The 22158-nt window shown below is 46.2% G+C and overlaps 1 protein-coding gene across 2 annotated transcripts in view; it reads left to right on the forward strand.

Moving 5' to 3' along the window:
• Positions 1–1347: 1347 nt before the first annotated feature.
• bcl2l12 (BCL2 like 12) overlaps positions 1348–22158 on the forward strand; it is a 28119-nt gene continuing 7308 nt past the window's right edge. The window contains exons 1-7 of one of the 2 annotated variants that reach the window (XM_056287713.1): positions 1348–1589; positions 3509–3629; positions 4005–4304; positions 4500–4722; positions 5321–5525; positions 7422–7562; positions 7729–7802. In XM_056287713.1, the coding sequence (XP_056143688.1) occupies positions 4126–4304; positions 4500–4722; positions 5321–5525; positions 7422–7562; positions 7729–7802 (822 nt within the window). In that variant the 5' untranslated portion in view covers positions 1348–1589; positions 3509–3629; positions 4005–4125. The remainder of the gene's footprint in view (positions 1590–3508; positions 3630–4004; positions 4305–4499; positions 4723–5320; positions 5526–7421; positions 7563–7728; positions 7803–22158) is intronic. The other variant, XM_056287712.1, reaches the window with a different exon arrangement.

The raw sequence follows: 22158 nt of genomic DNA on the forward strand, positions 1-22158 counted from the left end.
CTTTAGTCGAGCGGTGTCTCCCGCGGTGCAGGAGATACGGATCCTCGTCCCGGCTGCAGCAGTTTCTGTGGTTGCCTCCCAAATTCGCTACAATATGTTCTTTCCCGTGTAGCTTTATTGACAGCTGGTGATTGCTTATGGCATGAAACAGGCTTGTACTGTCTCATGAAGAATTCACTTGACTCACTGGATTATATTGTAGCGAATTTGGGGGGCAACCACAGAAACTGCCGCAGCTGGGACGCGAACCCGTATCGCCCGCACCGCGGGAGCCATCGCTAACCGCTCGACTTTAGGTTCCGACCCGTTAACCAAGGGCCAACGTGTCTACTTATCCATGCACGGTACACGATCGTAATATTCCGCTCCTCATTTGTTGAGCACTTTTATCAACACCATTGACGGTATATATATATATGTAGCGTTTTTTCCCCCCGAAACCGTCAATGGTGTTGAGTCCTCGACTAATGAAGAGCGGAATATGAGCGCGAGACGCACGAAATGACCACTGGGATAGGCTCCAGCATCCCCGCGACCCTGAGAGCAGGATAAGCGGTTTGGATAATGGATGGACGGATGAGCCAAATACTGTCTAATAGAGGCACTCTTATGAGTTTGAAACAGTAATTTAATCACAGATCACTGGCTTGGCTGGGCCACTCGTGAATATACGGTCAGACTCTCGACACTTAGCATCTCGTTAGCAAAAGGTTATACTTGTGAGTGAATTGCTGCTTCAAACTTCACACTATTGAAACATAGCATTTAACTCATAGGGGAGGGAAAAAACTGGTGTCCTTGTCAGTCACAAACCTTATTTGAGGTGACTCGAATAAGTGTTTTTCTGTGATATTAGGCTACACAAATAAAATTGACTTGACGACTTTTTTTCCAAATAGAAATCAGAGTGGGGTTTGAGACTGAGCCATGCGCCATCTTGTGACTGCCCTTATGTTACAGCTACAAAATGACGTCAGACCGGAGCCGCGTCAACCAGCCTGGAAAGCTGGTGGTTTACACAAAATGACAATTTGCAGTGTGTGTGTCTTTCATAGAAAAACAATTCCTATATAGCCAGATATTGCATAGGCTAAGCAGTGCTTCTTATGGGGTTTGCTTTTTTTGTTTGTTTTTTTTTTCTTTCATTTTTAACACTTATAACCTACATCTGGCATTGAACATTAAAACATTAGTCTTTGTGGAATGAGTGGGAATTGGTAGTACATGTGCAGCCTGTCTCTTTAAGGGCTAGCCAACAAAACTTTACCTGGGAGCCTTATTTTCCCCCACCCGCATTTCGCGAAGAGCTAAGTTAGCAGCAGAGTTAGCCGGCGCCTTGCTCCTCTGCCCAGTGTGGTCACATCGCGGGAACTCTATTCATCGTCAAAAAAAATTCCCGCTGGATATCTACTTTTAATTTCCAAAGAAGCGTTATTATAATGCTGTGACGCTCGCACCCACGATTGATAATCTCCATGAGTTTCTTTGATGAGATAAAGGGATTCATCTACCGGAGGAGCGACCGCAAAAAGTCGGTCCGACGGGTGTGTGGCGACCCTGACCGGTGTGGAGCAAGCCGTCACCGGTAGGTAGGGAGGTCAACTTTTCGCATGTATAAAAATCTACTGCTTTTCACACTGCTTTCCCTCTTCAGTCATCGAAACGTGCAGAGGGATAGGGGGTGGATAACCCTTCTCGACTGTACATGTTAAGAAGAATATTTTGAGGGGGAGTTTCGGTGGGGGGTACGCGTGTTGTCTTGGTATCGAAACTGGGTCTCGGTGAGGTTTCGCCGGGCATCTCCGCTATCAAACAACCACATTTGCGAAGTAATCTGGTTCGCGTAATAGACAGCTGTGTTATCCGTCCATTAACGCCGACACACGTATCGTATGTCCCCGCGAAGACGTCGCAGACGTGTGATGACGTCACATTAGATGTGTTTCGACGCACGGCGACAATGACAGACGCGGCAACAAACATTCGCGTTTCTTTTTTTTTTGCCCTACATAGGATCCATCCATTATCCAAATCGCTTATCCTGCGCTCAGGGTCGCCCGTCTCCCTGAAAGTTTCAGCAATCATTAAACATGTCCCAACATACATCTCTGTTGTAGTACCTGTGTATTAGAGAGTATACATGTGCACACTTAAAGATACTTTTTTTTCGAGTGAGAAAAGAAAAAAACCGAACTACATGGCCTTGATTTCAGTGGAAGCAATTAGAGGTAGATACTGGGCAATTGAGGCATCGGTGAAAGAGAAAAGAAACCTGCACACTAAAGCTATGACAATGTCCAACGTGAATCGCTGAGGTCAACTTGTTTGTGCACTTTTCCCTCTCTGAGTGCTCCCGAAATAGAAATGTGGCCTTCTTAGCCGACCTTGAACTGGACTGAACTTGACAACTGACACTTTCAATTAAATATGGGTAGTGAAATGAGTAATATCTGGCGACAGGCTTGAGTGCAAGTCCGTGAATACTGGGATGGCATCACGCGCTTTAACCTGTGCCCCTGACCATATAGTTAGTGGTTGTGTCAGGAAGGGCTTCCGATGTAAAACTTTGCGAAATCATTATGCGGATTGACAAGACCATACCGGATCGGTCTAGGCTCCATACGGGATCGGTCGAGGCCCGGGTTAACAACAGCCGCCATTGGTGCTGTCGGTCGAGGCCCGGGTTAACAACATTGGTGCTGTGCCCTCGCAGGGTACTGATGGAAATTATTTTTTTTCAACAATCCGCTGTGGCAATCCCTGAGGAACAGGGAACAAGCCAAAAGAAAAAGAAGTGAAATGAGTAAAATATTTCCTCATGTAAAAATGTTCGCCAAATATGAACACTCTTTAGAATATATATATATTTTTTTATTAGTCATTTTGTAGATAGATACAAATAAAATGTACCCTCTGGAGTTAACCCATCCTAGCTGTGAAGCTAGGAGCAGTGGGCAGCTGCAGCGCCCGGGACCAACTCCAGTTCCTCTTTCCATTGCCTTGGTCAGGGGTACAGACAGCAGTACTAACTCTAACAAACATGTCTTTTTTGATGGTGGGAGGAAACCAGAGCACCCAGAGGAAACCCATGCAGACACGGGGAGAACACGCAAACTCCACACAGAAACAACCTTGGGTTCGAACCCAGGACCTTCTTGCTGTGAGGCAACAGCGCTAACCACTGGGCCACCGTGCTGCCCATACATGAATTGTAAATTCAGCATCTTGCTTGGGTCTTTGTGATATATGCATGTTTACATGTGTTAAGATGTTGTTGTCGAGAAAGGTTGTACACACCCATAAAATAAGCAGGAAAAATAAAACTGTTAATAAGCGACCATGGCGAAGACACCCTGAGTGAGTTTATGTGCATCTGTCAAGTAAGAAGTTTCCATGTGGGGCATTCTTGTTATCTTTGAGCATATGCAAAATGAGTAATGAGTAAAATGTGGACTAACTGGTTTGTCAAGCTGTGTTCAGGTCTTTTTTTTGTGGCTTTTACTTTCAGTGCTCTAGCTTTTGTTTGGGCACGGTATCTAAGCTGTTTGTCCAGTGATTCTCCTACTGTGAGTGTGAGGTTCAAAAAGGCTCGTCCCATTGAAACATGACAGGTCTGCAGTAGGAATCAGGTAAGACATTAATATGATCTTTCTTTAAAACCACACGGTTTTCATATAAAGGGCAACTGGTTTTATAACTCACATCAGTTAACTGTATTGTACAAGGGAGTCAAACTATTATTTTTTTTTGTCAGCACTAACAACTGCCTTTCAAAGTTAGAAATCAAAGGACAAAGCATCGGAACTTTGACCATATACTTATGGAGAGAATGGAACCCCTCAAATGGCAATAAGAATTTTGAATTCATGGGATATTTTTTCAAATGTCAGCATCCAAATTATCAACATTTTCTCTGCCGGCTAGAAAATAATTTTAGGTACTTTGAAATTCATTCTCCCATTACTTACTCCTGTTACTCACTGCCATGTTTACTCACTCATCAGGATCTTCTTCACTCGAAGGACTTTCTAAAGTCTTCTGGGAGTGCTGCTCACTGTATTAGCAGAGAGTGAGAACAGGTTTGGTTTGCCCAGCTATTTCCCTCTGTATGCCACTCGGACAGTGATGTCAGAGGCTGTGAATCCTGCTTCCCCCACCTCTGATGTCTCTTGCACCTCTCTGCTGGAGGTCAAGTCCGACACTCGTCTGGTCCTCAAAGCGTTCCTTCATCAGTCCCTCTCCATCCCCGCTTCTGAGAGGCCTGGTAGGGTGGGCGGCTCTTACCGAGATCTCAACAGATATAGGTAACAAGACAAAAAAAAAACCCACAGGCTATCTCCATCTGTCTCTATCTTGTTGTTGTGTCCTGTCTCTTTTAATTCAGGAGATCATCTCACGTTTTCATTTGTGGCCTGTCTCCAACCTGTGTTAAATTTCTCATCACTATCACTCCCATCATCTGGTTTGTTCACTTATTACGCTCTGCTGGTGCTTTGCAGTGCTGTTCCAAAGCCAAGACCCAAGGCAAGGAGTGGGTTGGACTCACAGGACGAAGATGTCAGTTCAGCAGACGAGAGAAAGAGCAGCTTCAAGGACTTAATAAAGCGTCTTCCCCTCCCTGGCACCACACGCCGTTCTGTCAAAAACTTGAGCCAAGATCACAAAGGTCAGAATGGCACACTGGAAAACCAAGGGCAGCCAAATGGCAAGGAGCCAGTAAAGGTAATAACAGTTGAAGAACAGTTTACAAGAACCTTGATAATGTCTGTCAAGACAAAGAAACTGTATTCACTGTCATTTTTTTTGTTTTGTTGCAATAATATCTCTGATACATGTGCATGAAAAGTGCATCTTAAACTTGCTCACCAAAACACTGAGCGCAGTGCAAATCACGTCCTCTTGTCATATGTACTCCTTAAAAATAATGTCCGCCTTTCACCCCATATCGTGTCCCAACAGTCTATTTGTGACTATTGTGGCTATGGCAGCTCCCCGTTTTTAATTGAATATGATAGTATACTAAGCTTAAGTTTGTTTCCAAGTATTTTGCTGCAATGTGTAGATTGAAGAAGCATCACACTCACGCTTTGTTGTTTATGCACACGAATGCATCTCAGACCACCACCAGAAATTATGTGGGTGAGTGGTTCTTGAATGCACTGTGGGAATTTTAAATCTATATTTTTTGTGATATTTGCTCCTTATTGTCTGATCTGGATGCATGTTAATGCTACGTGTATAAAATTAAGATATTGAAATGGCAATTTCAAAGCAGGATTATTTGAAATGTTTGAATATACGAAAAATACTTGTCTCACAGGATGCTGACACGTCCGTCACCTCCACCTCGGAGGAAGAGGACAGCGAGAAAAGAAAGCAGAAGAAAAAGAAGAAGTTTAAAAAGCAAATCTCTGAGTTTTTCAGGAGACGGCTTGAGAAGGAGAAGAATGATGCTCGTCCACAGAGGCCTTCCTCGCTGTCTGTCCCCAAGAAACCAGAGCCCATCCCGACTGTTGTTTCTCCAAGTGAGCTTCTCAGTTTAGATAACGTTTACATAAAGTTACATGTTATAAGCTATGCAAGCTGACTTTCCAAAAGTGTAAATTTTGGTAAAAATCTAAATATTTGGGCAACCGGGTAGTGTAGCGGTCTATTCCATTGCCTACCAATACTGGGATCCCAGTTCAAATCCCCATATTGCCTCCGGCTTGGTCGGGCGTCCCTACAGACACAATTGGCTGTGTCTGCGGGTGGAAAGCCGGATGTGAATGTGTCCTGGTCGCTGCACTAGCGCCTCCTCTGGTCAGTCGGGGCGCCTGTTCAGGGGGGGGGGCTGGAGGGAATAGCGTGATCCTCCCACACACTACGTCCCCTTGGTGAAACTCCTCACTGTCAGGTGAAAGGAAGCGGCTGGTGACTCCACATGTATCGGAGGAGGCACGTCTGCAGCCCTCCCATGATCAGCAGAGGAGGTGGAGCAGCGACCAAGACAGCTCGGAAGAGTGGGGTAATTGGCTAAGTACAATTGGGGAGAAGAGGGGAGGGGGAGAATCTAAATATTTCATCAGCACGTTCAAAATTTACCTTCTATGTGTTTGTTAATTGAGCCTCAAGCAAAAACCATATCGTATCATTTATTTTCCCTTCACCTTGTACAGCTCGGTGAGGATTTATGAATACAAACTGGCATGACTGCAGAACAGTAAATTTCAGGGAAATGCAAAAAAAAAAACAACCTTAAACTTTAAATCACTCCACACTCGATGCCAGTTGTCATCTTAAAAAACTGATGTTTGCAGAAATCACAGATTGCAGTCCTGGTTTTCTCATTTCAAGATTTGTCGAGGACTTATTTTTGTGCAAACACTTTCCCTGAATTGCACAAGATCATAGAAAGAAAATATGAGAATTCTGTTCAAGGACAAAAATCCCCCCCTTAGTCGATTTTCTATTATAGTAGTGCAATATCACAAAAAGTGCTAGGCTGCAAAAAAAGGCTGCACATAATCACAATTTAAAGGGGATAAATGTTCCTTAAACAATTAAGTAAAACCTTGGCCTGAGAGCTCATACTAACCTCTGTTGAGTAAGAATAATGCTAACATTATGCACTGTTATAACACATTTTAAAGTTCAACAGCAGTTGAAGGACACTAGTGAACCAATTTCAGAACGAACTACATGATTAAATACAGTGATATAACACGATCTAGTATCTCAAATAATTCATGGAACTATTTTTGACCATGGTCAAGAGAGATCTGTGTTGGCGATAGATAGATAGATAGATAGATAGATAGATAGATAGATAGATAGATAGATAGATAGATAGATGAAAACTGATCAAGTGAGAGAGTAAAGAGCGAATGAGTGACAGGTTTTGACCCCACAATGCAACAGGTACACAGCATCCAAGCCTGCTAGTCTATAGGAATTTTTTTTGGATGGATAGATCGATACAGTATGCAGCAGAAAGAAAACTTGGTCACAGCCTGTGCACTCTCATGGTAGTGTTGTAGTACTCGAGCCCAGGACTCGGACTCGAGTCCGACTCGAGTCCTGATTTTCAGGACTCATGACTCGACTTGGACTTGAGCACTGATGACTCGGGCTTGGACTCGAGCATTTGACTGCATTCGGACACGGAAGTTGGAGATGAAGACTCGGACTTGTTAATTGATAAAGATTGTTTTTTTGTCTTTGTTAATTTTTTTTTGTTGTGTCACAAAGTAAATAAACTCCCTTTGAAAGCCTTGATGACTCAGACTCAGACTCGGACTCAGGTAATGGGGACTTGACTCAGACTCTTCTTTGGGGACTCGGACTCGGGCTCGGATTTGAACACTGGGGACTTGAGACTCGACTACAACACTGTCTCATGGTGTTATGGTGTCTTACCTTTTTCATCCATGTTTGTGCAGACCACCCTCCTGAGTTCTATGTGGAGGTGGCAGAGAAGCTGGACAAGATTGCCCAGAGATCCCACAGTATCAAGAAAACTTGCCCCAATCGTCAGCCTGATCAACCTCAGCCGGTCCCATCTCAGATCAAACCTCCACCCGGTGACCACACACACGCGCGCGCACACACACATACACACACACACACACACACACACACACACACACACACACACACACACACACATTTAATAAGACATGCTAAATGTAGCTATCTGTTTCTGCTTTTGTGGATGGATGTTTAACCATTGCTTCCTTCGCTAAACAGACAGTAGCAAAGAGGCAGTTGTCCAACAGCTCGTCCAAATACTTTCTATGGAGGGTGACGCCATCAACTCTAAGGTAGGTTTGGTCTAAAGCAGGGTTCCCCAATTAGTTTTCCCCAAGGGCCAAATAATGTCATGCATGCCAAGCCAAGGGCCAAAACATCCGGGTTTTTTATTCCATTGCGCCATGTAGCGCCGCATTATGTAATAATGTACTAAATTTTCACATCATTATGTAATAATGCCACATTTCGTAATAACTTGCCGCATTTTGTAATAAAATTCTTGAACGCAATATGTAATAAAGTTTGTCGCATTTTGTAATAAGTTGTTACATATTGCACCGGTTATTACAAAATGCAGATGTTACACTTTTTTATGAAGAAAATGTAATAATTTGGTGCATTATGTAATAAACCACCAAAATTTATGTCTTGATTTGAAAAAAACATAACATCAGAACAACATTGATTTTAAGCATTCTAGCATGACTCAACTAAGAATTAATTTTTCTAGCAAGATGTTTCATTAGTCAAAACTTATTCAAATATAACTGTTTATTATAATCATAGAGAATGTGTTTGAATGTTCAGAGACAAAAACTGCACTAAATGCGTGTTACAGACACAAACATTATCAGTGCACTGAAATGTAAGGAGACATACACACATCTGCATTATGTTATGCATAATATATACGTGATAGAAAGCAGACAAAAGACAGAAACAAATATGGAATAGAAAAAACTTTATTCCAGTTCCATTTGTGTTAATGCAACATAGATGTCCTTTTCTACAGTGGTTAACAATAGTATAAACTGACTAAAAACAGCCTAAACAATCTTTCAAATCAAAATGAGATATTTCTAATCATGTTATTAAAATAAAAAAGAAGGCTAGCCACACTTGCCGATTAACAAAAAGATTTGCAATATTTCCAATATACAAGAAATTTACTTACGACTTGAAAAAAAACATCTTCTCTAGTAGCAACAGTAGAAATACCTTTTCCTCCAACATAAACTTCTCTTAAAACAACCATCACTTAGTAAGATTAAAGATAAACAGTCAGAAAATTATTGAACTAGGTACAACACACACCTACTGTTCAAGGTTAAATGTGATCTGTCACATTTGGAAGTTCCTCCTATCATTCTTTCCTTTATTCATTCACTATTTACATCATATCTCTCCTTCCTTCCCATACTATGTTTTCCAAAAAATGTCCTTGATTTTGAAATGTCCACAGCTTGTGTGCCTCAACAAGACCCAGGCCCTCATCCACTTGCTATTTTTTCCAAATAGCTCCTTTAATCTCGCTGAGAGACCACTCCCACGTCCAGCTGATTTATATAGCTTCATAATACTAATGACACTGTCACTGTCATGTTCCCCAACTGAAGGCTTTCAGCTAAAGATTCCCTGATGTAGATTTGAGGAAGAAATCGTGATGCAAGGTCTTGAAAAAGTTTTGAAACCCTGTTGAATACACCGAGCATTGACATGTCAGCATGTAGTGTCAACTGAATAACATATGCTGTGGCAGGAATGAGGAGAAACACAGGAGACCAAGGCGAGTTTGATGTTTATTCCTCAACTCCAAAAACCAACTGCAGCAGGAACAACCCTGCACCGGCGAGCCCGGGAACGTAAACCACGCCCCCAGCTCACAGTCCTGCTGGGTGAGAGGCATAGCCCCCAGTGTCCGCCACACAGCTCCCCCCCCCCCCCGAACACCCAGAAGGGACTCCTGGAAAGAAAATTAGTGTCTCACTGGAGGCTTAAGCAGCCTACCATAACGGCTGTGCCGTCCCTCAGCTGAAACAGTAGGTGAAACACAGTCCAAAGCCGGCTGAGAAGCAGAACGCTGATCCCGTGAAGACACTGCCGGGGTCCTGGAAGGAGGACGACCCCGACGGGGAACCTGGGCTGGAAACACAACTTCGCCTGCCACCCTGTGCGCCGGTTTAAGCCTATCAAGCGTGACACGCTCCCTACGCCCACCCATATCTAGCACAAAACCCTTAGGACCCGTCTCAAGAACCCGAAATGGGCCATCGTATGGGGGTTGGAGGGGCGAGCGGTGAGCAGCATGCCGTACAAAAACAAAACGAGCCGACATGAGCTCCGCAGGCACGAACGACCGCGGAAAACAGTGGTGAACGGGGCCTGGAACCCGAGTGCTGTCGGACAAAAAGGGGTCGAGGAGCGGAACTCCCAGGCAAAAAATTCCCCAGGGACGCGGAGCGGCTGACCGAGCACCAGCTCAGCGGGTGATGCATCGAGGTCCTCCTTAGGAGCTGAACGCAACCCGAGCATAACCCAAGGTAAACGATCCACCCAGTTACCATCCGAGAGCGCAGCGCACAGCGCTGCCTTGAGCGACCGGTGAAAACGTTCACACAACCCGTTAGCCTGAGGGTGATACGCGGTAGTGCGGTGTACCTGCACACCCAAGGATCGCGCAAGTGCCGACCAGAGCTCTGACACGAACTGGGGGCCCCTGTCTGAGGTGATATCTGACGGAGTGCCGAAACGGGCGACCCAGGAGGAAAGAAAAGTGCGTGCAACATCCGAGGATGTTGTGGAGGATAGAGGGACAGCCTCTGGCCACCTGGTGGTCCGATCTACCATTGTGAGCAGGTGCGTAAAACCCTGTGAAGAAGGTAGAGGGCCCACCAGGTCCACATGCACGTGGTCGAAACGTCTGGCCGGGATCGGAAACGGTTTGAGGGGCGATTTAGTGTGCTGGTTGACCTTAGCGCGCTGGCACGCTACACATGCAGCTGCCCACCCCTTGACGTCCTTGCGGAGGCCAGGCCAGACGAACTTGGACACGGCCAACTTCACTGACGCCCGAACTCCAGGGTGCGAGAGGGAGTGAATCGAATCGAAAACTCGACGGCGCCAGGCCACTGGAACAACGGGGCGGGGACGGCCGGTGGAGACATCGCAGAGGAGGGCAGGACTGCCTTCCTGCATCACAGCGTCCTCTTAGTCCATGGGCCAGAGCCCAAAATTTCCTATTTCGGTACACTCAAGGTGGCAAAACTTACTTATAATTTTTGAAAGGATCCATGTCTGTAGATGATATTTTGGTATGATAATCATTCCTGAGTGGCAGCTGTATCACAGTTATCAGCTCATGAAGTTAACCACCCCCTAAAGTAAATTGCATTTTAGACGCTGGTGCATATCCTGGTTTAGCCTCATGGTCAGGACATTTTTCAATGTTCTATAATATTGTCTTTGGTATCATTTTAAAGGGGACCTTCTTAGCTTTCATTCAAGCCCTGTTGTGGATATTTCTCACAAATATAGAGGTCACTTGAGCTCTTCGACTCGTCAATAACACACATCTTTCTGCAATGTTCGCCTAAACTATATACTTTCTTTTAGCCCTGTGGCATCTAGGAATATCAGGGACACAAAACACAAAAACTGGAATACTCACAGGACTGTAAAGATTCAGGAAATGTATAATATACCCATACTATTTCATTGTGTGAGGTGATTGTGAACCTTAAATTAGAAGGGCATTATTACTAAGAAACTAACTAGACCAAAGCCAGTTAGTCCATGGGTCAGACCAGATATCGATATCACCCAAGGTGACACAACTTCACTGGTGCCATTTTATTTGGTACACTAACAGAAGCAAAATAATACATGATAACCTTTCCAAATGAGCAGCTATTTCATTTTTCTTTCAGGAAACCTGTTTCTGTGCCTCTCACGATTGTGTATTTGCCCAGATTTTTACAAATATAGCATTTCAACACCCCTGGTACTGATTAGCCTAGCTTAAACTCTGGGACAGTTCTTAGTTGGCCAACAACCAAGGATAACCAGTGCTGTGTACTTCCATTCATTGTGCTAAGCTAGGCTAACGTGCAGCCAGATAGCTTTCTACTAAACACATATAGAGGAAACTGGTATCTATCTTCTTGTCTCACTCTGGAGAAGATTGTAAGCTAATTTCCCATAATGTTAGCATGTTCTTTTAATGTATATGTTAATATGATTAGTTAAAGTGGCTCCGAGGAACTTTCATCTTGTGTTGATTTTAGCGGCCTCATGTGGACAAAATACAGCTGTTGCATAGCAACTAGGTAATGTATCTATTTGTGGCTATGTAAGATAAATAGTGGTAATATGACGCTGGTGAAGCAAAGTAAACTTTGTTTTAGTAGTGTTCATACACCTAAGTTACATGTATTTGTTTGTATGTGGCAGGTGAAAACTGACTGAATATGGCCACTGGTGAACAAGCAAGTTTTTACCCAATACCAAAGTGCCCACGGGTGGAGTGCATTATCCACTGTTCTGATGATACAGATAAGCTGGTTTCACTACAAAGTGTCGACTCATGGAGAACTCTGCTCAGGGCAGCTCAGATACGAAATTATGCACCAGTTTTGAAACTGGCAAAAGACATTCCTGAGGGACAGATTCCAGCAATCTACTACCACAGAAAGTGTCGCAGTATCTTCACTATGAAGCAAATTCTTGATGGCCTCCTTGCAAAAGAAAAGAAAAGTTGTGTCTCTGCTGAAGAGAAACAATCTAAGAGAGTAGCTCGACATGCTCCAAGTACATCTAGGACTTATGATGCAGAGTGCATATTTTGTCAGAAAAACAGCAAATATTCCAAGAGACAGAATACGAGAGAAGTACTGGTGCAGTGTTGAGAACTGCGAGCTGATGCAAAGATCAGGAGTGCAGCCACAAAGAAAAGGGACAGCAGAATCCTTGCCATTGTGAGTAGAGACCTTGTAGCAGCTGAAGGGCACTACCACAGGTCATGCTATAGACTTTACACCAAATAAGAGGTTTCCAAAGGAGAGGTTGCCAGCAATGAAGATGATGATGCTGCAGCCCAGTATGAAGCTGCTGTGAATAAGGCATACAATGAGCTGTTCCTCTTCATCAGGATGGAGCTTTTTGGCAATCCTCAAGTGATGACAATGACTGATCTCTCTTCTAGACTGGTAGCTTCAATGAACTCCCAAGGCATTGCCCAAGTCAAGGAATCAACCAAGAAGCACATAAGGCGAAACCTGGAGAGTGAGTTTGCTGGAGCCTTGCAGATATTCCCTGATGAGAAAGGAAAATTCCTCCTCTATCCCGATAACTTGTCCATGAGGGAACTTGCCAAAGAAAATCAGTCTCTCAAAAGGGAGCTGCAGACCCTGAAAAGTGTCAGTGCACAAGATGTTATAGCCAAAGCAGCCATCAAATTGAGAGCAGACATTAAAAGTCAAGATGTTCCTCAAACCTGGCCGCCTGAAGTCAAACCAGAAGCAGAATGTCCTACCATTCCAGAGTCGCTCATTATCTTCCTGTACTCTCTACTCACAGGCTCAAATGATCCTGATCATGCATCCCAGAGAGTGCAGTGCCTTCTGCAGTCATTTGGCCATGACATAGTATATGCAGTGACATGTGGAAATACCAAGCCTTCCAAGCACATTGTTCTGCCATTCAGTGTCAAATCGTTGACAGGAAATGTAGAGTTGATAAACATCCTCAACCGACTTGGTTACAGTGTGTCCTATTCACAGATGGAAGAGATCAACACTGCCCTGTGTCTCCAGAAACTCTCATCATCAGGGAGTGGCATTGCCCTTCCAGCTAACATCCATCCTGGCATATTCACAACTTTAGCCTGGGACAATATCGACCGTCTTGAAGAAACTGTCAGTGGTGAGGGAACATCTCACAGAGTCAATGGGATTGCTGTGCAAGCAAAGCCAGTCAACCCACTTCCTGTCCAACCCATGCCCACTGTTCCCAAAACAAAGAAGAGAAGCATTGATGGACCCCCACCAATGTTACCAACTTACAATGCTGGACAACGGGTAGGGCCACCACAAAGCAAAAAGTCAGATGCCGATACTGCAGCCAATACTAAGCTTGCCAGAGAGAAAAACCTTCTTTGGGTCCTAGCACGCATGTCACAACAAGAAGAACAGTCAGTCAGCAGCTGGACAGGCTTCAACATCCTGACTCGAGGAGAGATGACGGTCATCCCCGACAATATAGGCTATCTGCCTACCATCAATGCTCCAGCGACACAAATGTCTACTGTCAACGAGGTGCTTAACCAGTCACTGAGCATCATGCAGTGCTTAGGCCTGAGGAAGATTGTCTGTGTCTTTGACCAAGCCCTGTATGCGAAGGCTGTCGAGATCACATGGAAACACCATGACAAGTTCCATGATATCATCGTTAGGCTTGGGGTATTCCACACCATCTGCACACTGCTGGCAATAATAGGAAAGCGTTTCCAAGATGCTGGACTCAAAGACCTCTGCATTGAGTCTGGCATGATTGCAGAAGGCTCAATTGCTGGTGTTATGGATGGCCGCAAGTACAACAGGGCAGTGCGACTACACAAGCTCCTGTATGAGGCTCTCATGCGACTGACCTTGAATGGTTTCCTGTCCTGGTTGGAAGAAACTCACAGGAATGACATGGTTCACCTGAATGAGACACTGAAGACCATTGACAGCCTTGGGAAAGAAGTCTCACAACATGCTTTGAAGGAGGTCCTCGAGAACAGCTCTTGTACACGCATCATGGATCTATTTGAAGTCTACCGTGAGTTCCTTAGAGGTGGAAACGGCAGCCTCTCGAACTTCTGGATGTCCTATTTGGACATGGTTGAAATCTTGTTGGGGCTCATCCGAGCATCCAGAGAGGGAGACTGGATGCTACACTTGGCTAGCATTCGAGCAATGATCCCATGGTGCTTTGCTTATGACAGGATGAATTATGCACGCTACCTCCCCTACTACTACGCCCAGATGTCTGAGCTGCCCATCACACACCCAGATGTGTACACAGAATTCATGGAAGGAGGCTTCTCAGTCCAACTGGGCTCCACCAATCCCTTTGGCCGAATCCCTGTTGACCAAGCTATAGAAGAAACGGTGAACAAAGACACCCAAACAGCTGGAGGGACAAAGGGATTCAGCTTGAAGCCAGGAGCTGTGACCAAATATTATCTCACAGCTGAGTATAGAAGCATGTACCTCAGACAGCTGAGAGACCTGACAGGTCAAGGCAGGTGCAAATGGTCTCATCCAGATCTACAGAGTCCAAGGATCAAGAGAGATGAAGCAGATGTCCAGTCTCTCATGGACCTTATGGAGAATAACTGGCTCAATCCTATGTCCCCTGATGAGATTGATTTGGTTAGCCTCTCCACTGGCAACATGGCTCCACCTGATGTGACCATAGATCTCTTGAGAGCTCTTGAGAAAGGAGAAGAGGCCTACCAAGCATTCCAGCAAACAAGGTTAGATGCAGACCCACCACCTGTGAAATTCCACGACAAGATGACCAAGCAAAGTCTGAAAACATTCTCCAATGTCAGCACAAAACAAGCTCATGGAAAGAAAGCACAGGATGTGGTTCTGAAGGCAGATAGAAACCTTTTCAGTCACATGATCCTGGTGGCTGAAAGCAGGAAGGTGAATCTGAAGGATGTCCTTGCCTACCCATTGGGCCCACTACCATGGGCACTGGCAAATGCTGATGGGTCCTTACGAAAAACAAACAAGGCTGCACTTGCCAGAGAGCTTGAAAAGAATGTATCTCCTGCAGAAGACATCCCAATCCCATCTACTTCCATCATTGATGGGATGAGCCTGGTCCAAAAAATGAATGGCAACAACAAAACCTTTGCACAGGTGGCAGAGTCAGCCTTGACCCAGGTCCTCCATGAGGGAGCACAGAGTGGGAGGATTGATGTTGTTTTTGATGTCTATCACCAGACTTCGATCAAAGATGCTGAACGACTGAACCGGGGTGGAGACATCACTCTCCAGTACAAGAATCTTGCAGGGGGACACCACGTCCAGCAGTGGAGAAAATTTCTGTGCAGTTCCTCCAACAAGACCAGTCTCATCAAGTTTCTGGTGGAAGAGTGGAAACTCCCACGATACAGAGCTATGCTGCATGGCAAGGTGTTGTACATGACCTGTGAGGAAACCTGCTACAAGTTGACAGAAGATGGGTGTGAGGAAGCAGCAGAACTGCACTCCACACATGAAGAAGCTGACACCCGTCTGCTCCTGCATGCATTGCATGCAGCAAATGCGGGCTCAAAGTCAGTTATCATCACAGCTGAGGACACTGATGTCATGGTGCTTTGTCTTGGCTTCCAGAAGGACATCACCTGTCCCATCTACCAGAAGTGTGGGACTCAGAACCGCACACGGTTTGTCGACATCACCAAACTGGCAAGTTCACTTGGAGACAGCATCTGTGACAGCCTAATTGGCTTACATGCCTTCACAGGCTGCGACACTGTCAGTGCATTCGCTGGTCGAGGGAAGCTGAATGCCCTGAAGATAGTGAGAAAGCACACTTCCTGCCAAGAGACTTTTAGTCAACTGGGACAGACATGGAATGTGAGTGATGAGCTGTTCCAGAAAATTGAGCAGTTCACCTGTCGGATGTATGTTGCTAATAGCAGCACTGCTGAGGTGAACAAACTGCGTTACCAGCTCTTCTGCACCAAAAGGGGAGAGGTTGAGTCCAGCCAGCTGCCACCATGTAGAGACTGTCTCTTTATGCATGTTCAACGAGCCAACTATCAGGCAGCAATATGGAAGTGCTGTCTGCAGGCTAACCCTGTGGTGCCAAGCCCTACTGAGTATGGATGGACAGACGATGAAGGCAAGCTGGCCATTTACTGGATGCGCTCCCCACCTGCACCAGATGTGGTCTTGGAAATGCTAACATGCAAGTGTGTGCATTCATGCAAAATGCCAAGCTGCATGTGCCTGTCAAATGGACTTCCATGCACAGACATGTGCAGGTTACAGACCTGCAGTAACCAAAAACAGCAGGATGGTCCAGAACTGGACTTTGAACTTGGGGAGTCAGATGATGAGAGAAACGAGCAGTTTGATGAATGACAGTGTGATGATTCTGATGGTATTACTGTGGTAGTAGTCTATTGATGCACAGGATGTTGATTCTGGACTTGGTTACCCAGAGCTTGATAACAATAATGTAACCATATTCACATATACCCATTACCCTACCCCTTACCATTACATATACCCACTAATGATATGGGATTACATGTATCATTGACTAAGTATATGTAAATGTCAATGTTGTTTAAAATATTAAAATAGTTCATTACCTCACTATGGTATTCCTTTTTATCATGTATTTTGATTGTGTATTTAAACAAATGTATAGAGACCAGTTTGTGACCTAACTGGCTTTGGTCTAGTTCTCATTTAAGGCTCACAATCACCTCACACAATGAAATAGTATGGGTATATTATACATTTTCTGAATCTTTACAGTCCTATGAGTATTCCAGTTTTTGTGTTTTGTGTCCCTGATATTCCTAGATGCCACAGGGCTAAAAGAAAGTATATAGTTTAGGCGAAAATTGCAGAAAGATGTGTGTTATTGACGGGTTGAAGAGCTCAAGTGACCTCTATATTTGTGAGAAATATCCACAACAGGGCTTGAATGAAAGCTAAGAATGTCCCCTTTAAAATGATACCAAAGACAATATTATAGAACATTGAAAAATGTCCTGACCATGAGGCTAAACCAGGATATGCACCAGCGTCTAAAATGCAATTTAGTTTAGCGGGTGGTTAACTTCATGAGCTGATAACTGTGATACAGCTGCCACTCAGGAATGGTTATCATACCAAAATATCATCTACAGACATGGATCCTTTCAAAAATTATAAATAAGTTTTGCCACCTTGAGTGTACCAAAATATCGTCTGGCCCATGGACTATCTAGCTTGAGACCGGTACGCGTTGACCTAAGGGCAAGGACGTCCAGGTCGCTGGGCTGGTCGGCAGCCATAGCGGAGAAATCCACACCGAGGTGCACAGGACACACAAGCACACGCGACAGACAATCAGCAACAGGGTTGGACTTCCCGGCCACATGCTGAATGTCTGTTGTGAACTCGGAGATCGCCGCTAGGTGGCGATGTTGACGAGCAGACCACGGCTCAGTCACCTTGGACATGGCAAAAGTCAGCGGCTTATGATCCACATAAGCCGTGAATGGGCGACCCTCCAGCAGGAAGCGGAAATGCCGGGTTGCAAGGTGCAGTGCCAGCAACTCCCGGTCAAAAATGCTGTACTTGCGTTCGCTATCCTGTAGTTTGCGGCTAAAAAATGCGAGTGGCTGCCACGCATTCGCCACATGCTGTTCAACCACAGCCCCCACAGCTATGTCAGACGCATCGGTAGTTAAAGCTATGGACGCCTTGGGTGTGGGATGGGCGAGGAGGGCAGCGTTAGCCAGGGCGCACTTAGCTCCGTCAAAGGCCTGGACCCGTTCGGGAGTCCAGTCGACAGGGTCGTTAGCCTTCTTAAGCCGCAGGGCTTCGTAAAGTGGCTGAAGGAGGTGGGCAGCGCGAGGGAGGAAACGGTTATAGAAATTCACCATGCCCAAGAATTCCTGCAATGCCTTAACAGAGACTGGGCGGGGAAATTCCGCCACCGCTTGCACCTTAGAAGGCAACGGGACCGCGCCTTGCGGCGAAATGCGATGACCCAAGAAGTCAATCACCGGCAGTCCAAACTGACACTTGGCCGGGTTGACTATCAGGCCGTGTTCGTCCAGACGATGGAAAACCTGTTTCAGGTGCGCCAGGTGCTCTTCAGCTGACGGACTGGCCACTAATATGTCGTCGAGATAAACGAACGCGAAAGCAAGGTCACGCAACACCGAGTCCATCAGCCTCTGAAAGGTTTGCGCTGCCCCCTTCAAGCCAAAAGGCATGCGCATGAACTCAAAAAGCCCAAACGGGGTGATCACTGCGGTCTTGGGCACGTCCTCTGCACGCACGGGAACCTGATGATAGCCGCGCACCAGGTCCACCTTAGAGAAAATAGTGGTACCTGCCAGGCGTATGGAAAAGTCCTGTATGTGTGGGATGGGATAGCGGTCGTTGGCAGTGACGTTGTTCAGGCGGCGAAAATCGCCGCAAGGCCGCCACGACCCATCCGCCTTGGGCACCATGTGAAGCGGCGAGGCCCACGGGCTGTTGGAACGCCTCACTATACCCAGACGCTCTATGATGGCGAACTCCTCCTTAGCTATAGCCAATTTTACCGCGTCGAGGCGCCGCGCGCGCGCAAAAACTGGCGGTCCCAGAGTGGGAAGGAAATGTTCTACCCCGTGTTTAGTAACCGCGGTGGAAAAGGCAGGTGTAGTCACCGATGGAAAATCCGCCAGCAAACGCTGAAAAACATCCCCTAATGCTAAAAAGTTAGCGTGTGTTAACGGCCCGGCTCCCCCTGTCTCGCACGGAACAGTGGCGAAAGACAGCATCAATTAAACGGCGGTTTGCAACATCAACCAGCAGACCATTAGCACACAGAAAATCCGCGCCGATAATAGGAACAGTAATGGCGGCGACTACAAAGTCCCACTCAAAATGGCGCCCGTGGAAGCAAACAGTCACCAACCTTGTGCCAAACGTCGCAATGGACGAACCGTTAGCTGCACTTAACTGTGGGCCGCCGCCTTCGGCCGACCTGTATGTCTTAGCAGGAGGGAGTAGGCGCTTTTGCGAGCCTCAGTCCACCAGAAACCGTCTTCCTGACATCGTGTCCTTAATGAAGAGCAGCTCACTATGTCCGCCAGCGCTCAGCAGCAGCTGTGGGCGCTGGCCCTGGAGTTTCCCGCCGCCTCAAACGTGCACGGAGGGACGCAGCGCCTCGCTTTGCCGCCGAACCGCTGGTGGAAGAAACAGAGGCCTCTCCCGCGCCGTCTACGGGCAGTCACTTCAGCCACCACTGCCGGGTCCGCGTCCTCCGACGTCGGCTGCAGAGGCTCCGATGCCACACTCTGCACAGAGAACCGTCTGGTAGCCAGCAGGACCCGATCGGCCTCCTCAGCCAAACCTCGGCAGTCACCAGCGGCCAGACACGGGGAGTTAGCCAAAGCCGCGCGCACAGGAGACGGGAGCTGGCGCAGGAAAACGTGCGGGAAAAGGAACCCACCTTCGTCTGAGCCTAGCAGCGACAGCATATTGTCCATGAGATCCACAGCCGTCCCGTCGCCCAAACCGGATAGGGAAAGGATTCTATCTGCCCTCTCTGCGGTAGATAGGCTGTACCTCCGGAGCAGAAGATGTTTGAGGGCGACGTATTTATCGTGTTGCGGAGGGGCGCGCAACAGCTGCATGGCCCGGCGTGTGGACTGCTGGTCCAGCGCAGCGACGACCAAATAGTATCTGGAGTCGTCCGCGGAGATTCCACGCTGGTGGAACAGCACCTCGACATGCTGGAACCACGAGGCCGGGTCGCTCTGCCAGAACTCTGGGAGTTTCACAGCCGCAGCGAGAACGGCCGGCTGTGAGAGTTGGGGCGGCGTGGCCGAAGTGGATTCACACTCCTCTTCTGCTCCAAATATGTTCAATTGGGGGTCACCAATGTGGCAGGAATGAGGAAAAACACAGGAGACCAAGGCGAGTATGATGTTTATTCCTCAACTCCAAAAACCAACTGCAGCAGGAACAACCCTGCACCGGCGAGCCCGGGAACATAAACCACGCCCCCAGCTCACAGTCCTGCTGGGTGAGAGGCATAGCCCCTAGTGTCCGCCACAATGCCAGCAATTCTGTCGGCAGGTTGGGCATGTCACAATTTCCATCATCATATAGAAGGGCATCATCATGGGGTATATCCAGGGGATCATGATGGTGTTATTCCAGAGCGCAGTCATCTGGTTCATCCGTGAAATGGTGATGGTTTTCAACAAACGTAACATCATGGCATTCATTCAGGGCATCATCATGGAGAACATCTGGTTCATCATCTTCTTGGTTTGATCCATTCTCATATCTTTGACATGTCCTTGCCCTCTCAGCTTCCACAATATTCTCAATGAATGAAGACACTGACCCCTCCAGACTGAGATAATGTGCTCCATGCTCCTCTACAATATGTCCAAGGACCAGCAATGGCAAGCTTGCTGAGTATGTGTTAGACTGAGATATAATAGAAGAGGCATCAGTTCCCAGTGTGGAGATAATGAGAAATTGGACATTGAAAATCTCAGCTGCCCTTTGTAGTGTGATGTGATCTCCGTAGGTCCCAAATTGTGACATGCTATCCAAGTATACATCCAAGTCATTTCCAGCAACATAGTGAGACAAAGGTGTTCCATTTACGGTAAATGGATTAGACCTGAGATCTTGAACTATTTCATCCCTTAGGATTGCTGCTGATCTGAATATTCCTAATGAAGCAAGCTGATCAGCTATGGCACTAAACTGGCAATTTCCATCGGGTGCTGGGTCAAACCGTACACTCACATCTAAGGAGTTATAGTCCCTCAGTCTGTCTTCATGTGTGTATGTCATCAAAAGTGGATGCAAAGTTAGAACTGACTTCGAAGATTTAGAGCGCTTTTTTTCTCGTTGCCGTGTTGTACTGGTCACATCAGAAACAAAGAACCATTTTTCTTCCACTTTAGCATCACCAGGAATCTTGAACTGAACTTTGTATTTTGAAAGCTTTATGTTACGTTTCATGATCCTACCAGGCAACACGCGATACCGTTTTGAAACTCGATGGGCACCATCTTTCACTCTCACCAAAACAGCTTCACTGACATGATAAACAGATGGAGGATTTTGTTTAGATGCATGCCGGATCATCCGTTTACTGCAATGCTCAGTGGCTTTCTTTGCCATTTGTCTTTGTCTTCTTCGTTTTTCCTCAAATCTGAGCCGCTGTTTCAGGGAGGGTAAATTACTTTGTGGATCATTTGTGGATTGTTCACCAATTACACTGGATGGAGAACCTGCCAGGGGATGCATCACCGTGTTACTTTTTCTCCCATAGTATACTTGAAATGGAGACATCCAACTTAAAACTTTCTTTGGGTCTTCATTTAGCACTCGGGAATATGACGGCAAATGTTTAACCCAGTTAACCCTCTGACAATTCACAAGGTCATACATGATCTTTTTCCTCAGCACTCTGTGGGTCCTCTCTACCTTTCCTTGGCTTTGGGGATGGTACGGTGAACTCTCAATTATTCTCACTTGCATTGATTCCATCAGCCTCCGCACAGCTCCTTTAAACTCTCTGCCTTGATCATGCTGCAAAACTTGAGGTGGGCCATGTTCAGTGTAGATATCATAAAGATGTCTTGCAATCTCTGAGCTGTCTTTACTTTTTAATGGTTTAAGCCATGTGTATTGACTAAAGACATCAATCACAGTGAGGATGTATCGATATGTGAAATGGCCATGCTTGATCTTCCACTTTCCCATATCGAGGAGGTCAATCTGATGCCAATCCTGTACTTCTTTGGCCCTGATGGGCCTCGGAATGGGTTTATTTCCAAATCTAGCCTTGTGGAGTTGGTAGCGTCTGGAGCAGTCCAGTGTTTTTTGAGCCTTTCTTTCACTA

Source organism: Lampris incognitus, chromosome 10 (assembly GCF_029633865.1).
Source record: "Lampris incognitus isolate fLamInc1 chromosome 10, fLamInc1.hap2, whole genome shotgun sequence".
NCBI lineage: Eukaryota > Metazoa > Chordata > Actinopteri > Lampriformes > Lampridae > Lampris > Lampris incognitus.